The sequence below is a fragment of the Podarcis bocagei genome (genome assembly GCF_964188305.1).
Source record: "Podarcis bocagei genome assembly, chromosome: 6".
Taxonomy (NCBI): Eukaryota; Metazoa; Chordata; class Lepidosauria; order Squamata; family Lacertidae; genus Podarcis; species Podarcis bocagei.
Window position 1 is genome coordinate 91,787,881 of NC_138130.1, and position 16,653 is coordinate 91,804,533.

A 16,653-nucleotide genomic window follows, 5' to 3' on the forward strand; every position below is an offset into this window, starting at 1 on the left:
AATCAATGATTAAAAAAAATTGGATTTTTAAAATAAAATGCTTTTGGAGGAAAAATCTTTCCAAAGATAGTTTTCTATTTAAGCTACATTATAGTCCAAAGCCTATTCATCAGGAAATAAGGATTTGTTTTAAGTTTTTAATGTGTGCTAAAACTCAGTCTAAGTTGTTTTGTTTTTTAAAATCGTTTAACCACATCAGTTAACAAACATGGATACGTATGCTATAATGTTGTTGTTTTACTTAAATAAATTGTTTAAATTGTTAAGGAAATTGTTATTTTTCTCCTTCCAATAAAGTACAGCAGAAAAGTTGTCCAAACATAAACAATAATTTCATAATTATTGTCTATTAAAAACAAATTTCTAATAGTATAACCAAATCAGTAATTTTTGATATAACTGTAAAAACTACTCTGAAAATTTATTGTTCCAAAATTGAAACCTTCATCTGGATGTAAATATTAAGATTATACCAGCAAGAATGAGTCTTTATTTTAAAAAAAATGATTTAAATCAAGACTTACTGACTAGTGATTTAAATGGATGATTTAAATCAAATCCACCCTGCAAGATACTGCAACGTGCATGTGATTACAAAATCGAGAGACAAATACTTCATTGTGTATCGCTGAGATAGCAAAGGATGCCCTCCTTGTCATTTAGTGGGTTGGGTTTAGGCCATAAAAAGTGCATTCTGTTACACTAATATGTGGGTCTTTCTTTAATACAGACTGTACAGAGCTAGTACATTAATATTAATAATCTTTTCCGGGACTGCTTATTTTATTACTGGTATACTTGGCATGGTATCTAGTCTTACCTGTTTATAGAAGACTGGCTGAAGAGTTAGCATGAAGTTTTGATTTGGTTCTCTTCGCCGATCTGTAAGTATGGGAAGAGACTGTGCTTGCTTGGTCATTATTTTTCTTGCACAGGTTGCTTTCCACCTTTGCACTAAAAATTATCTGCTGGACAAATTATATGATGGACTTAATCATTTTAATCAGTGGTGGGGAGAACCCCTGGCTCATGGGCCAAATTATGCCTCGTACTGGGAGGCTCTTTTCCCTTAAACCTGTCCCATAGCTGGCATCATATGTGACACCAGGTGCAGGGCAGGTAAAGACACTTCTGCAAAGGATGGATCTGGAAGCCTTAAAAGTGTACTCTCAATTGCTCTCAATTGTTCATTGACAAATAAGGCTTGCTATGGGTGCCAAGCAGCTGATTGACACTTAATAGCACCTGATACTGATATAATACAGCTGATCGCTGTCCAAATTGGGCTTGCTCAAAGCGCCAATCAGCTGACTGGTGCTCATAAGTCCTGCAGTGAAATGCTACTTTTGCACACATGAAACAAACAACAACAAAAAAATCCTTCCAGTAGCACCTTAGAGACCAACTACCGTATTTTTCGCTCTACAAGACGCAGCAGACCACAAGACTTTTGGAGTCTTTTGGAGGAGGAAAACAAGAAAAAAAATATTCTGAATCTCAGAAGCCAGAACAGCAAGAGGGATCGCTGCGCAGTGAAAGCAGCAATCCCTCTTGCTGTTCTGGCTTCTGTGATAGCTGCGCAGCCTGCATTCACTCCATAAGACGCACACACATTTCCCCTTACTTTTTAGAAGGGAAAAAGTGAGTCTTATAGAGCAAAAAATACGGTAAGTTTGTTATTGGTATGAGCTTTCATGTGCATGCACACTTCTTCAGAATGCATGCACACGAAAGCTCATACCAAGAACAAACTTTGTTGGTCTCTAAGGTGCTACTGGAAGGAATTTTTTTATTTTGTTTCGACTACGGCAGACCAACACAACTACCTACCTGTAACTTTGCACACATGGTTTGAAATCAAAGGAAATGGGACAGACAAGTACTGCTGATAGGCTGAATTGAGCTCAGTCTGGTCTGCAAAGGAAAATGCAAAAATTTTATACATCATTTTATAAATTAGCTAACATACAACATTGTACTATTCATTTTAATAGCTGGATCTTTGCGATGCTTATTTTGTCAAGCATGTGGCTTAGTGTTGATCTCTGCACTGGTAGATGCTTCATTCAGAATCTGTTTGCACGAGCACCGTCCAATTTCCTCTAGGCATGCACTTTTACAACTGTTTGCAAATATTGGAAAGCACCGTTCTGGTATTGGTTTTTGAGCAAATGCCTGATTCAGCAAAGGAGTCTGCTTCTGGCCCTGCCTCACTTGTTGAGCCAGTCGGGGCACTTGGGTAAATGATACATAAAGTCAAATCTCTGGGTGTGGGTCTGGATCCTCGGACTGCAAGGGTAAACATGTTCAGGCATTTACCTGGACATGCAGATTCTCCAGGTAAGGTTGGGGACAAGGGTGTGCATTAAACTCCACCCCAATGTTCTTGCAAACAGGTGGAAGACCCCTGGCAGGGATGGAGGGGGGCACAAGGGATGGGGTGGGGCTTGCATGTCCCTGTCTCCGTTGACCCTGTTAGGTAATTTGCACGGTTAGGCAAATATTTCAACTTAGAATCATAGAACTGTAGAGTTGGAAGGGACCACAAGGGTCATCTAGTCCAGCCCCCTGGAATGCAGGAATCTTTTTGTCCAAGGTGGGGCTCGGACCTACAACCCCCAAGATTAAGAATCACACGCTCTACCGCCTGAGCTATCCCTTGCCAACTGGAGGGTTCATCTAGCTTCTCTTATTTTGTGCCCCCCCCCCCCTACAGTGGTACCTCGGGTTACAGACGCTTCAGGTTACTGACTCTGCTAACCCAGAAATAGTACCTCAGGTTAAGAACTTTGCTTCAGGCTGAGAACAGAAATCGTGCAGCGGCAGCAGTGGGAGGCCCCATTAATTAAAGCGGTACTGCAGATTAAGAACAGTTTCTGGTTAAGAATGGACCTCCAGAACGAATTAAGTTCTTAACCTGAGGTACCACGGTCATTCCTTTTTTCTCTTTCCTGTTCATTCTACCCCAGTCTTCCACACCAAATGCTAATATAAGTGCTCAGCAGCAGCATTTTAGATTTCTTCCCTGTCTTCCCGTGTTTCTCCTACCCCTTTTCGTTTTATACCAAAGAGGATAACAATAGGGCTAAACCAGAATGGGAACACCTGCTTCTGAAATAGGCTCCCCCCCCAATTCAGAATGAGGGCAGGAGTAATGCCCTCACCCTGATTTGGCTTGGTTATGCTCACCAAGCAGCAAAACCTCATGTTATATGGCCTCATTAAGAAGCCTATTCAGAGTGATAGTGGCACTTAATGCCTTCATCCCATAGCCAAATCGGATTGGTTGGTTCCTAGTGCTGGTGTAACCCTTTAATGAAGTCACACACACACACACACACACACACACACACACACACACACGAATCAAAGCTATAGATTAGGAACAGAAACAGCATGGAACTGATGGTGACCAACATAAAGAAAAGTAGGTGAGTGAAGACTTTTGGAAACTCTTGCTGGGCAAAAATGTGGTTTGAAGCTACAGCGGTACCTCCGGTTACGAACTTAATTCTGTTTGTAACCCGAAACCGTTCTTAATATGAGATGTGCTTTCGCTAATGGCGCCTCCTGCTGCTGCCACGCCACCGGCGCGCCACTTCCGCTCGCATCGTGGGGCAACGTTCGCAAGAAGGGGCATCTACTTCCGGGTTAGCGGAGCTCATAAACTGAAGCATTCGTAAAGAGGGGGGTACTTAACACGAAGTAATTTCGTTGTCCCCGAAGGGGGCAATGACAATAAAGATATTATTATTATTATTAGGTTCCATTGTACACTGGTTCAATCCATTAGTTGAAGAACAAAAGGGAGGGGAAGCTAAATGACGCGGAAGTGTTGACTTTGTTCCTGAACACATTTGCCCCTCCTCTTTACACCTGCATTTCCATCAAGGACCTAAATGGATTACTTTTACTTGTTCTCTTGCTCCCACTCCCTGAAATCAAATCCAGTGCCTGAAACGTTTCCTCTGAAATGTTCCAAGTTTGGCGTCATTGCTGTAAGATTTACCCATCTTAATGGATAAAGTGAGTCAGTTACATTGGGCAACCATAATTTGGGATCGCATTATAGAGATACCATTTATATTGATTTCACATGAAGAAACTTAAAAAAAAAAGTCGTTACTATTGTGTGACTCCTTTTTGCACTCTTGTGGAAAGGAAATTGGAAAGGATTAGTAGCCATTTGCTAGGGAAATGGATGTTTGTCAGCTGGGAAAGAACTTTTTGCCCATCAGCTGAGGGAAATGAGAGTCAACTTTGGCCGAGGGAGAATTGGAAGTAAAGGTGACCTGAGAATAATGTCCCCAAATTTCGCAGGTGGCTTTGGAAGAACGGGAAACAAATGTTTTAAGTTACGGTTCTACAGGGAGAAAGGTCGCATAATAATAATAATAATAATAATAATAATAATAATAATAATAATAAATAATTTATTATTTATACCCCGCCCATCTGGCTGGGCTTCCTCAGCCACTCTGGGCGGCTTCCAGCAAGATATTAAAATACAGTAATGCATCAGACACTAAAAACTTCCCTAAAGAGGGCTGCCTTCAGATGTCTTCTAAAAGTCTGGTAGTTGTTGTTCTCTTTGAGATCTGGTGGGAGGGCGTTCCACAGGGCAGGTGCCTCTACCGAGAAGGCCCTCTGCCTGGTTCCCTGTAACTTGACTTTTTGCAGTGAGGGAACCGCCAGAAGGCCCTCGGCGCTGGACCTCAGTGTCCGGGTAGAACGATGGAGGTGGAGACGCTCCTTCAGGTATACTGGACCGAGGCCATTTAGGGCTTTAAAGGTCAGCACCAACACTTTGAATTGCGCTCGGAAACGTACTGGGAGCCAATGTAGGTCTTTCAAGATCAGCGTTATGTGGTTTCGGCGTCCGCTCCCAGTCTAGCTGCAATTAGTTGTAGTTTCTGGGTCACCTTCAAAGGGAGCCCCACATACAGCGCATTGCAGTAGTCCAAGCGGGAGATAACTAGAGCATGCACCACTCTGGTGAGGCAGTCCGTGGGCAGATAGGGTCTCAGCATCTTCTAACCAAAGTGAGCAGAATCATATTTCTGCGGCATGAGCAAAATAAATAATTCAGGACAGATGACATCCACATATATACCCTATTGATAGTCATGGCTTCCCCCAGAGGATCCTGGGAACTGTAGTTTAGCAATGCTGCTAACCCCAGAAAGCCACAGCTGCAGCAGCCTTAACAACCATTCCTGATAAAATTGTATAAGCCTGGTTTAAATATTGTGGCCATAGTGATGTCTACTCATGAACACATAGAGCTGCCTTCTGAGTTGCATCCTTGACCCAAACAGGAGATGGTTCCCTCTACCCTTGATTATTCCCTGTTTCTAAACTCCCTTATGTTGCTTTCTAGTCTAGTATTATGCTGCAAGAGTAAATGAGCTCAAAACCTGATGAACCAGCTTTATGTGATGCCTGTGGGGCTTTGGATTTTTCTTGTGGTTTTAAGCAGAGGTTGGATGGCTATATATGTCGTGGATGCATTAGCTGAGATTCCGGCATTTGCAGTGGGTTGGACTAGAGTCCCTTCCAACTCTGTTATTCTATGTCTCCGGGTGCTATTTTCTGAGGCAGAAGGGGGCTAAGTTCACCTCCGGAAGCTTCTAGAACTCCAGCAATCCTTTGTGCGTGCCTGAAAAGACCAATGTGTTGTTTAGCTTAATGTTTAGCTGACTGGTGGCTCATGCATTGTTTCCTGACAGACCAGCTGCTACAGGGCCAAACAATGGTAGATTTCTCAGTGGCTTCTCTGGAGAAAGAGAGAGAGAAGTCAGGTGGATTAGTTGGGTCTGGCTGCAGATTTCACATCTGATAAATGCAAGGCTGATAAATATCCGGCTGTAGAGAGGGCAAGACTTGTGTAGCCATGACTTTTGATCGATTGGGAGAAATGCCATGTAATCCAGCAAAACCATCCTGTCAGAGTGCTGAGTGCTTGATATGCGAGGGCTACAGTTGATCGCGGAAACCATCCCTGCGGTGAATGTTGTTTAGGAATTGCCCTTCCTCCAAAGAGGGCCAGAGTGATGCACAACCAAGCACATCAGTGAATAAAGCAAAACAGGAGCATTATAACGCAAGCTCACTTGGAATTGTAGAGTTGGAATAATAACAATATTAATTTATATCCCACCCATCTAGCTGGGTTTCCCCAGACACTCTAGGCATCTCCCTATAGAATATTAAAAACATGATAAAACATAGTTACAGGTAGGTAGCCGTGTTGGGCTGCCGTAGTCGCAACAAAATAAAAAAAAGCCTTCCAGTAGCACCTTAGAGACCAACAAAGTTTGTTATTGGTATGAGCTTTTGTGTGCATGCACACTTCTTCAGAGACACTGAAACAGGTGTTACTGGAAGGATTTTTAATTATTTTGTTATGATAAAACATCACACTTTAAAAACTTCCCTAAACAGGGCTGCCTTAAAATGTCAGATAGTTGTTTATTTCCGAAGTATCTATCCCAGGGGTCAGCAACCTTTTTCAGCTGTGGGCCATGCTCCACAAATAACCCAGGGATGCATTTTAAATAAAAGCGCACATTCTACTCATGTAAAAACACCAGGCACGCCCCACAAATAACCCAGAGATGCATTTTAAATAAAAGGACACATTCTACTCATGTGAAAACACACTGATTCCCAGACCATTCGCGGGCCGGATATAGAAGACGATTGGGCCGCATCTGGCCCCTGGGCCTTAGGTTGCCTACCCCTGGTCTATGCAGTCCAGTCCCCTGCAATGCAGGAATCTCAGCTAAACCATATATGAGAGATGACCATCCAACCTCTGCTTAAAAACCTCCAAGGAAGGAGTGATAGTGCTTTTAGTGATCAAGCCCCTCTGTTGCCAAACTCTTGAAAAGTCTGGATGAATAACAAACACCTAGAGGACCTCACTTCAGGGGGTGGGGGTCATTCTGGAGCTGAGACCCCCGCTATGGAGAAGAGGCCCCTTGCTTATAAACCCAAGTGGGGACCAGAATCAGAGCCTCTAGCCAGTTTTAAGATTTGAGTCGGCTGGTATTGGAAGAGGCAGTCCCAAAGATATTTAGGCCCCTGAGTCATTTTAGGGCTTTATAACGCAGTACCTTATTGCCTCTTGCTGCTATCCAGCGACTGAGGATACCTTTCTTGCATTATGTGACATCGGGCCTAGTTTTCCAGCAGAGTTGCTAACCAGCAGAAGTAGATTGGGGCATGGAAAGGTGTTAAAATTTCCCCAAGCTCTACCCCATGAGCCACCAGGTTGTTCCCTGGCTCCACCTTCTCACCTGAGGGCGCCAGAATCCTTAAAATCAAGATCTAGTAGCTGTGGGGAAAAGCACTGAACTGCTTTTGCACCTCCAGCTTAGTAAGACTCCAAAGCGTTTGATTATTACTGTTGTTATGTCGAAGCAGAATGTGCCATTGTGACGCACTGATGAGGAAATACTTAAAGCTATCTTTGAACAGGAATTCGTCTGTAATTAAGGCGTAGATAAGATGGCACTGAAATATGACCTTCAACTAATGTGTTTTTCATGAAGAGGGTATGGGGTCATCGCAACTTCTGTATGCTGTATTATTTCAGTTTTCCAACTACTGTATTTTTCGCTCTATAGGACGCACCCGACCATAGGACGCACCTTGTTTTAGAGGGGGAGAACAAGAAAAAACAATTTCTCCCCCTCTCTGCCCAGCGCCCCTTCAGCGAAGCGGCAGGAGAAATGGAGCCCCTTCCATTTCTCCTCCCGCTTAGCTGAAGGGGTGCTGTGCCTTAGGTGAAGGGGCAACTACCCTTCAGCGAAAGGAACCCGAAGCCTCCGGAGGCTTCAGGCAGCTATTTTTGAAGCCTGGAGAGTGAGAGGAGTCGGTGCGCACCGACCCCTCTCGCTCTCCAAGCTTCAGTGAAGGCAACCCGAAGCCTCCGGAGCGCGGTGGGAGCGCTCCCACTGTGCTTCGGAGGCTTCGCGTTGCTATTGCTGAAGCCAAGGAGCCTGCATTCGCTCCATAAGACGCACACACATTTCGCCTTAATTTTTGGAGGGGAAAATGTGTGTCTTATAGAGCGAAAAATACGGTTGCTAATGTAACCTGCACAGTGAAATTTAATATGGCAAGGTTAGGCAACATGGTGTTCTCCAGATGTTGGTTTACATCAGTGTTCCCCAAACACTCCAGCTGTTGTTGGACTACAACTCCCATCATCTCTAGCTAGCAGGACCAGTGGTCAGGGATAATGGGAGTTGTAGTCCAAAAAACAGCTGGAGACCCAAGTTTGGGAAGCCCTGGTCTGTATCTCCCATAAGCTCCCAACTGTCATGCTGCATGGACAGGGTTGATGGGACTTGTAGTCCAGCAAAATCTGGAAGGAACCACGTTGGCTTCCCTGTAATATGAGGGCGATGGCCTAGTTCATCCAAAGAGCAGATGAGGTATGAAACTTGTTTCTAAACTAGGCTTTCTCAACCTTGGGTCTCCAGGAGTTGTTGGACTGCAAGTCCCATAATCCCTAGCAGGACCAGTGGTCAGGGCTGACGCAAGTTGTAGTTGAAGAACATTTGGAACCCAAGAGTCTGCACCACTCATTTTATTTAAGCTTCCCATCAGAAAAAAAAAGTTGACCTTGGCTTATAACAGACGTAATAAAAAGAAATGGCCAGTGTGGTGTAGTGGTTAAGAACGGTAGTCTCGTAATCTGGTGAACCGGGTTCGCTTCCCCGCTCCTCCACATGCAGCTGCTGGGTGACCTTGGGCCAGTCACACTTCTTTGAAGTCTCTCAGCCCCACTCACCTCACAGAGTGTTTGTTGTGGGGGAGGAAGGGAAAGGAGAATGTTAGCCGCTTTGCGACTCCTTAAAGGGAGTGAAAGGCGGGATATCAAATACAAACTCTTCTTCTTCTTCTTCGTCGTCTTCTTCTTCTTCTTCTTCTTCTTCTTCTTCTTCTTCTTCTTCTTGTCAAATAGCGAAAAGCACCAGTTGAAAATAATCCTATCAAATTCAGAGGTATGGATAGCATGAAAAAATGCAACTAGCTGTATGATGATAAGCCAGTGTAAACAGAAAGCTTTGCCTGGTTCCAAATGATGTCATAGTTGGTTCCAGGTCAGCTGGTGTCCCCCTGCTTCGTGAGAAGATGCCTAACATAATGAGAATAGTTGCAACTCAGTGGTAGAGCATCTGTTTTGCATGCAGAAGTTCCTAAGTTCAATCCTAGGCATCTCCAGGCAGACCTGGGAATGTCACCTACCTTGAAGCCATTGTGGCTAGTAGTCATTGGCAGTCTTATAATCCAAACTGGGATGCAGGTGGCGCTGTGGTCTAAACCACTGAGCCTCTTAGGCTTGCCAATCGGAAGGTCGGTGGTTCGAATCCCTGCAACGGGGTGAGCTCCCATTGGTCTGTTCCAGCTCCTGCCAACCTAGCAGTTCGAAAGCACGCCAGTGCAAGCAGATAAATAGGTACCACTGCTGCGGGAAGGTAAATGGCATTTCCGCGTGCTCTGGCACTCGTCACAGTCCTCCATGCACCAGAAGCGGTTTAGTCATGCTGGCCACATGACCCAGAAAGCGGTCTGTGGACAAACACTGACTCCCTGGGCCTGAAAGCGAGATGAGCGCCGCGACCCCATAGTCACCTTTGACTGGACTTAACTGTCCAGGGGTTCTTTACCTTTACCTAATCCACAAACCTGTACATAATCCTTTTTTAAAGCCATCCAAGTTGGTGGCCATTGTTGCTTCCTGCGCTGCCTGAAGAACATTTCTGGCAGGATGAACGGCTTGACGACCTCGAAACGTATTGGGTCCTTCCCTCTTCCCCTCATGTTTTAATAGACCTGGAAGTAATGAAGCCTTTAATAGCAGAGCAGAATTCGGACAGTGAAGACGAGAATGAAAATGAATTGCTACCGCCAGAGAAGAAGTATCAGCTCGATAACCAGGACAGCATTTCGTAAGTACCGTATTTCTACTTAAAAAAACACATATATGTACAGTGATAACTCGGGTTAAGTACTTAATTCGTTCCGGAGGTCCGTTCTTAAACTGAAACTGTTCTTAACCTGAAGCACCACTTTAGCTAATGGGGCCTCCTGCTGCTGCCGCGCTGCTGGAGCACGATTTCTGTTCTCATCCTGAAGCAAAGTTCTTAACCCGAGGTACTATTTCTGGGTTAGTGGAATCTGTAACCTGAAGCGTATGTAACCCGAGGTACCACTGTATATAAAATACTATGCATTTATTGCTGGAATGCGGGTGGCGCTGTGGGTTAAACCACAGAGCCTAGGACTTACTGATCAGAAGGTCGGCGGTTCGAATCCCCGCAACGGGGTGAGCTCCCGTTTCCCGGTCCCTGCTCCTGCCAACCTAGCAGTTCAAAAGCACGTCAAAGTGCAAGTAGATAAATAGGTACCGCTCCGGCGGGAAGGTAAACGGCGTTTTCGTGCGCTGCTCTGGTTCACCAGAAGCAGCTTAGTCCTGCTGGCCACATGACCCGGAAGCTGTACGCCGGCTCCCTCGGCCAATAAAGCGAGATGAGCGCCACAACCCCGGAGTCGGCCACAACTGGACCTAATGTTCGGGGGTCCCTTTACCCTTTACCTTTTTACATTTATTGCATTTATATCCCACCTTCTTCTCAAAGGAGCTCAAGGTAGTTCTCTCCCTCCTCATTTAATCTTCACAACAACCCTGTGAGGTAGGTTGGGATGAGGGTGTGTGACTGGCCCCAGGTCACCCAGTGAGCTTTATGGTTTTACATTGTCCTAGTTTACAGATGTTGGTCTCGCTCTCATTTTTAGGTTTGTACAGACGCTCACTCATCTCCTCAAAGGAAACATTGGAACTGGACTTCTAGGCCTGCCGCTTGCAATGAAAAATGCAGGCCTTCTGGTAAGTGGCTCATCAGTTCCGGTGAGGGGGGGAACGTCCAGTTTAAATTTTACTGTTGACAGCTGTGTGTTGGCAGTCTCCAAATGGGTCCTGCAAAAAAAGGGTTGCATCTAATGTTAGTCCTACTTGGAACACACCCATTGAAATTAACATGCACGGTTCCCTTGGGTCTACTCGGATTAGGAGTCATGCAGCCCAAAGCACTGCAATGTGGAGTCACTCTGATCAGGGTCCGAGGCACTTTTCCAGCATATTCTGTTCCCCTCCCAATAGCCAGGGAGCATTCCACGACTACAGAGTATGCTCAGACTTCATTGAGCTGCGTTTGGTGGCCGTTGTCTTTTTTTTTTTTTGTCCCCTTGGGTTTCCCCCTGAAATACTACTACTACTTATTCTGCAAACCTTTGGGCCACTCCCAAGCCTGCTGACCATATGTGGATGGTGCTGTTTTGGCAACGTCCGGATCGGCAACCGGAGGAATTGAGTTTACTGTTAGTGTACAGGGTTAAGCAAAGGCACCCTCCTGTTAAACCCTTTTGGACAGTGGTGGGGAATCATTCTCAAGTCCGAGGGCCACATTCACTTCTCTGCAAGCTTTCAGGGGCCGCATGATGGTGGTCAGCATGTGTAAAAATGGGCAGAGCAATGAATGCAAGTTTACCTTAGTACAGCAGCCTAGTCTCTCTCTCTCTCTCTCTCTCTCTCTCTCTCTCTCTCTCTCTCTCTCTCACACACACACACACCCTCTCTATCCACCATTCAGAAAAGCAAGAAGCATTATTAGACACATTTCAGCTAGGTGAAAAGCACAAAACAGGGGCAGTGAGGTATGGGACCTGGGGGTGATGGCCTGGGGAGAGGGTGTGGCCAGAAGGGGTGTGTGGCCTGGGGAGAGTGTGTGGCTGGAAGGGGGGTGGCTTGGGGAGACGGTGTGGCCTGGGGAGAGGGCGTGGCTAGAAGGGTTGTGGCTGTTGGTTTCTATTTCCCTCACTGTGCAGCAAAATGCTTGTCACAAGACAATTGTTTACATTCCACAGTCAGAGTTACTGTTGGGTTCCCACGGGAATGGGAGACTGGATTTGATGTACACTGGTTTCCAGTTTTTCAGTGTTCTCTTGGTTTTCTTTGTGTCGAGAGGAGTTGCTTCTCTGCTCTCACAGAGGCAGGATGGATGTTTGTATGCTCTCAGCAGAGCTTGTAAATAAACTTTAGCATGTAGCACAATATCTCCTCATCCTTTTGTCTGCGAACTACACTCTGCTATATCAGCTCCAAATGGGTCAGAGCTGATCAAAATCTCACAGTGGTTTGGGGAGAGGGTGTGGCCTGGGGAGAGGGCGTGGCTGGAAGGGGTGTGGCCTGGGAAGCGGTTCTTCTTACTGTGCCTTTGTTTCTCTCTTCCACACAGCTTGGGCCATTCAGTCTTTTGTTCATTGGGATTGTATCCATCCACTGCATGCACATTTTGGTGCGATGCAGCCATTACCTAGCCCAAAGGTAAGCGCTTGTCGACGGCTCAAGGGAAGTCAAAACCTGCCTCCCCTCCCCTTTGCAAGATGCCTTCCTTAGTTTATTTCTCGGTTTCTTGGAAGGAGGCTTATATTTAACTTCAGAGTGTGCCGCAGTGGCCACATGGCTGGGGCTGGCTTTACCTGCATTTCTTGGCATTATCCGCTCTCGATGGCCCCACTTCAATTAGCCTGCTTAATTTGAAATGCATGTTAGCCAATTTGGACTTTGTTTGCTGGCTGAGCGCTTTTTTTTTTAAAGCAAGGCAAAACTCATTTCTGCAAAGTTGCATCTTGTTCAATAACCGTAGTTGGGAAATAATCAGTATTTTCTTTTCTCGTTCATGCCAGATTGAAAAAAACTACCTTAGGGTATAGCGACACAGTTAGCTATGCGATGGAATTTGGTCCTTTTAACGTATTGCAGAAACGAGCTTCTTGGGGAAGGTAAGCTTCTACAAGAATTTGAAACTGATCTTCCTCCTCTATCACCCTCCACTCTCCTTGCCTTTGCCTTTTCAGTTTGTAAGTCTGATTGTAGAGCCCCTCAATACCAATATGAGTTGCTTTGGGAGGCAGTCCTTTCCTGAAAAGTAGGACAGAATCATAGAATTGTGGAGTTGGAAGGGACCCCTGAGGGTCATCTAGTCCAACCCCCTGCAATGCAGGAATCTTCTTGTCTGACTCGGAACTCGAACTCATGACCCTAGGATTAAGAGTCTCATGCTCTACCAACTGAGCTATCCCATGGGATAAGAACGCAGTAGATAAATAACAGTACACAGAATCTATATCGTTGCTATTCATTTGTTGCTATTATTCGGTTTCTTGCCCACCTTTCACCATAAGGCGGGGTGAACAGTGCAAAAATATAATGTTCCGATCAGATAAAAACCTTTTACAACCAGAAGGCTAGGGTGGGTCATGAAAAAATACTGTATCTTGGGCGTTGAAAGCCAGGGTAAAGACGGACGTGTTTCGTAGTTTGCTAAAGTTATGTAATGCAGGTGCCCTTATGTGTTGGAAGGGAATTTTGCAGCTCATATAGGTGTTGTTGTGTTGCTGGTTTCATAAAAAATAAGTATTTGGTGGTGGTGGTGGGGAATATGCCCATTTTGTTGGGGTTCTGTTTTATTTGGGGGGGGGCTTTTAAGGGGGAAAGGGCTTAGTCGCTCACCAAAACAGCACTGTGAGGTGAGAGCATTTTGCCTCACAGCAAAAACTCCATCTTCTGTTACAGATATCAGTAGAAAAGGCAGGGGAGAGGGAGTGAGGCCGGGTGCTCTTAGGCAAAAGCAAAGGAAAATGAGCCTGTGATCAACAGCGATCGACTGCAACCTCCCGGGGATCGACCAGTCTGATCTGTTGGACATCCCTGATATATCCATTCCCCCACCTTCTCCAATGAATTTGGAACAATGTACATGTGTTTCTAGGGACACGGGTGGCGCTGTGGGTTAAACCATAGAGCCTAGGACTTGCCGATCAGAAGGTCGGCGGTTCGAATCCCCGCGACGGGGTGAGCTCCCATTGCTCGGTCCCTGCTCCTGCCAACCAAGCAGTTCAAAAGCACGTCAAAGTGCAAGTAGATAAATAGGTACCGCTCTGGCAGGAAGGTAAACGGTGTTTCCGTTTGCTGCTCTGGTTGGCCAGAAGTGGCTTAGTCATGCTGGCCACATGACCCGGAAGCTGTATGCTGGCTCCCTTGGCCAATAAAGCAAGATGAGCGCCGCAACCCCAGAGTCAGTCACTACTGGACCAAATGGTCAGGGGTCCCTTTACCTTTACCTTTACCTCTACGTGTGTTTCTGGTCTAAGCTGAACATCCTATCACACTCATGCTTGAAATTTCACATGCTTAAAATGGATAAAGATGTTCCCAATTATGAATCAGAGATTGGAAACATCACCCAATTGTTGCTCCCACCATGCTTGTATTCTTCCCACTCTCCCTTTTGAAGACTCAGTGATATCTATTCCAGCCACCAAGGTCTACATAGCTTTGCTTTAGCACTGCTGCACCACTATTCGCTCCCAGGCCTTCTGCTGAGTCGTCCCTGTCTGATTTGCCCTGTAAACCAAATGCTGCCGCTGTCTGTGCACAACACCAACCCGTCAACAGACTCTCTTGCGCGGGTGTGAAATCTGCCTGGAGACTTCATGAAGCATTTTGATCCTTGTGGTTCAGGGAGTACTAACAGGTTTAGGAAAGCTCGACGTCAACCTGGATTTCATGCCTGTTTTAAGAGAAACATATCTCTGTCCTTGCACTGACTAACTAGTCTGTTTCCATTTCCCTTCCTTAAAAAGAGAAAGAAAAAAAGGGAAGATTTGCCCACCACTATATTTTGATTTTATGTACGTTGCCTAGTCAGTGTAGGCACTCCAGAAGGAAGGTAGCAAATTGCTGTTTTGCAGGGAAAGCTTCATTTGATTGCATACGACTCCTCAGTGCATTGAATGTGACCTCCAAATCTTTGCCTCTCCGCAGATAAACACTAGTTAACTTGAGTCTTCTCTCTCTCATTGCACCACTACAGATACGTTGTGGACTTCTTCCTTGTGATTACGCAGCTGGGCTTTTGCAGCGTTTATATCGTGTTCTTGGCAGAAAACTTGAAACAAGTAAGCAAATAAATTTATCCGTGGATTTGATATTGCACCTGTCTTCCTGAAGGAGCCCAGGGTTAAAGAAAGGATGCAGAATTTCGAAAACAAAACAAAACACATTTTGAAAGCTGTTACAGCTGAAAATGTTATTCCCTCCAGTGATCTTGGGGTGGCTAGGAAAAGTATTCTTCAGCCATCCAATCCCTGGGTAGACAGGAATGTTTTCAAATTCCTCCTGATGAAGGTACAGTGGTGCCTCGCAAGACGAAAAGAATCCGTTCTGTGATTCTCTTCGTCTAGTGGTTTTTTCGTCTTGCGAAGCAAGCCCATTGAAGGATTAGCGGCTTTTAGCGGCTTTTAGCGGCTTTTAGCGGCTTTTAGCGGCTTTTAGCGGCTTTTAGCGGCTTATCTGCTGATCGGATCAGTTGATAAGCGGCTTAGCGGCTTAGAAAAAGGGGGGGGGAGGGAAAAAACCAGCAGGAACTCGCAAGACATTTTCGTCTTGCGAAGCAAGCCTATAGGAAATTCGTTTTGCGAAGCACCTCCAAAATGGAAAACTCTTTCGTCTAGCGAGTTTTCCGTCTTGCGAGGCATTCGTCTTGCGGGGCACCACTGTATAGCATGCTAGGAAAACATTCCACAAACAAGGAGCCATTGCTGAAAAGGCCCACCTGAGAATGGTCGCCGCCAGTTCAATCCAGTTCATGTTTCAAGTTCCACTGAATTGAGTCAGAGTGAGTGTGCATGGGATGTTTGGCTGTCTCTTCTTCTCTTCTCTGGCGATCACTCGTAGCCAAGAAAGATTGTCTTCCATAAACAAGGTTTTAACAATGAGTCTGTAAGTGACTGTGGAGGCCAATTCTGGACCCACACGTCCTTCCACAGTGGGGACATAGGTTTCCGGGAGGGAGTTGATCATGGTGTGGATTTGCCAAGCATGCCTTCCTCCTAGCACGTTTCTCCCTTGCGTCCTGAGTTCGAGTGTCTTCAAAGCCCATGACACCTTTGGTAAACGCTGTTCTCCAACTGGAGCGCTCCTAGGCCAGTGCAGTTTGTTGTTGGTTGTATGTTGTCTGCTGTTCGGTTGCTGACCAGAACACATCTCAGTGGGAAAGAGTCATAGCTTAGTGAAAGGGGATGTTCTTTGCAAGCCAAACATCCCAAGTTCAGCTTTTTGTATCTCAAGTAGGGCTGGAAAAAGACTCGTGTGTGTGACTCTGGAGAGCCACCGCCAGTCAGCATGGATAAGATTGGCCAGTTCATATTCATGTCAGAAGATTTGCTATGGAATATTCACTCTGTAGGGGGAGCCAAAGGGCTAGCTATCAGAATGGCTATTAAATGCAATTCTTTTTCTTAAAGGGAAAACTTTTTTTTTTTTTTTTTGCAGTGTGCACTTGTCAACCACAGTAAACTAGCCATAGCAAAAAAAATATAAATTGCTGTTCCACATCCCTTGTGTCACAGTATCTCTATTCGAAACCATGTGTGCCTTCTTTCTCTGCAGTGAACTTCTGCGTGCTGGTAGAGACTCTTCTGTTTGCAAAGCAAATGCATGGTGAACCTGTAATGTCTGAGGAATTGCTCTCTTCCTTCTGCTTTCTCTGATGTACCAGAAGGAGGAACCTAGGG

General features: G+C 45.5%; 1 protein-coding gene across 4 annotated transcripts in view; it reads left to right on the top strand.

Annotated features, from left to right (window-relative positions):
- The window catches only part of SLC36A4 (solute carrier family 36 member 4), a 104,634-nt gene that overhangs the window by 4,438 nt on the left and 83,543 nt on the right, over window positions 1–16,653 (top strand). For 3 of the 4 annotated variants that reach the window (XM_081197405.1, XM_081197403.1, XM_081197406.1), the window contains exons 2-6: window positions 9,848–9,965; window positions 10,813–10,903; window positions 12,312–12,400; window positions 12,763–12,858; window positions 14,952–15,036. In XM_081197405.1, coding sequence (XP_081053531.1) covers window positions 9,848–9,965; window positions 10,813–10,903; window positions 12,312–12,400; window positions 12,763–12,858; window positions 14,952–15,036 — 479 coding nt within the window. Of the gene's footprint in view, window positions 1–7,436; window positions 7,560–9,847; window positions 9,966–10,812; window positions 10,904–12,311; window positions 12,401–12,762; window positions 12,859–14,951; window positions 15,037–16,653 lie in introns of those variants that run through there. The other variant, XM_081197404.1, reaches the window with a different exon arrangement.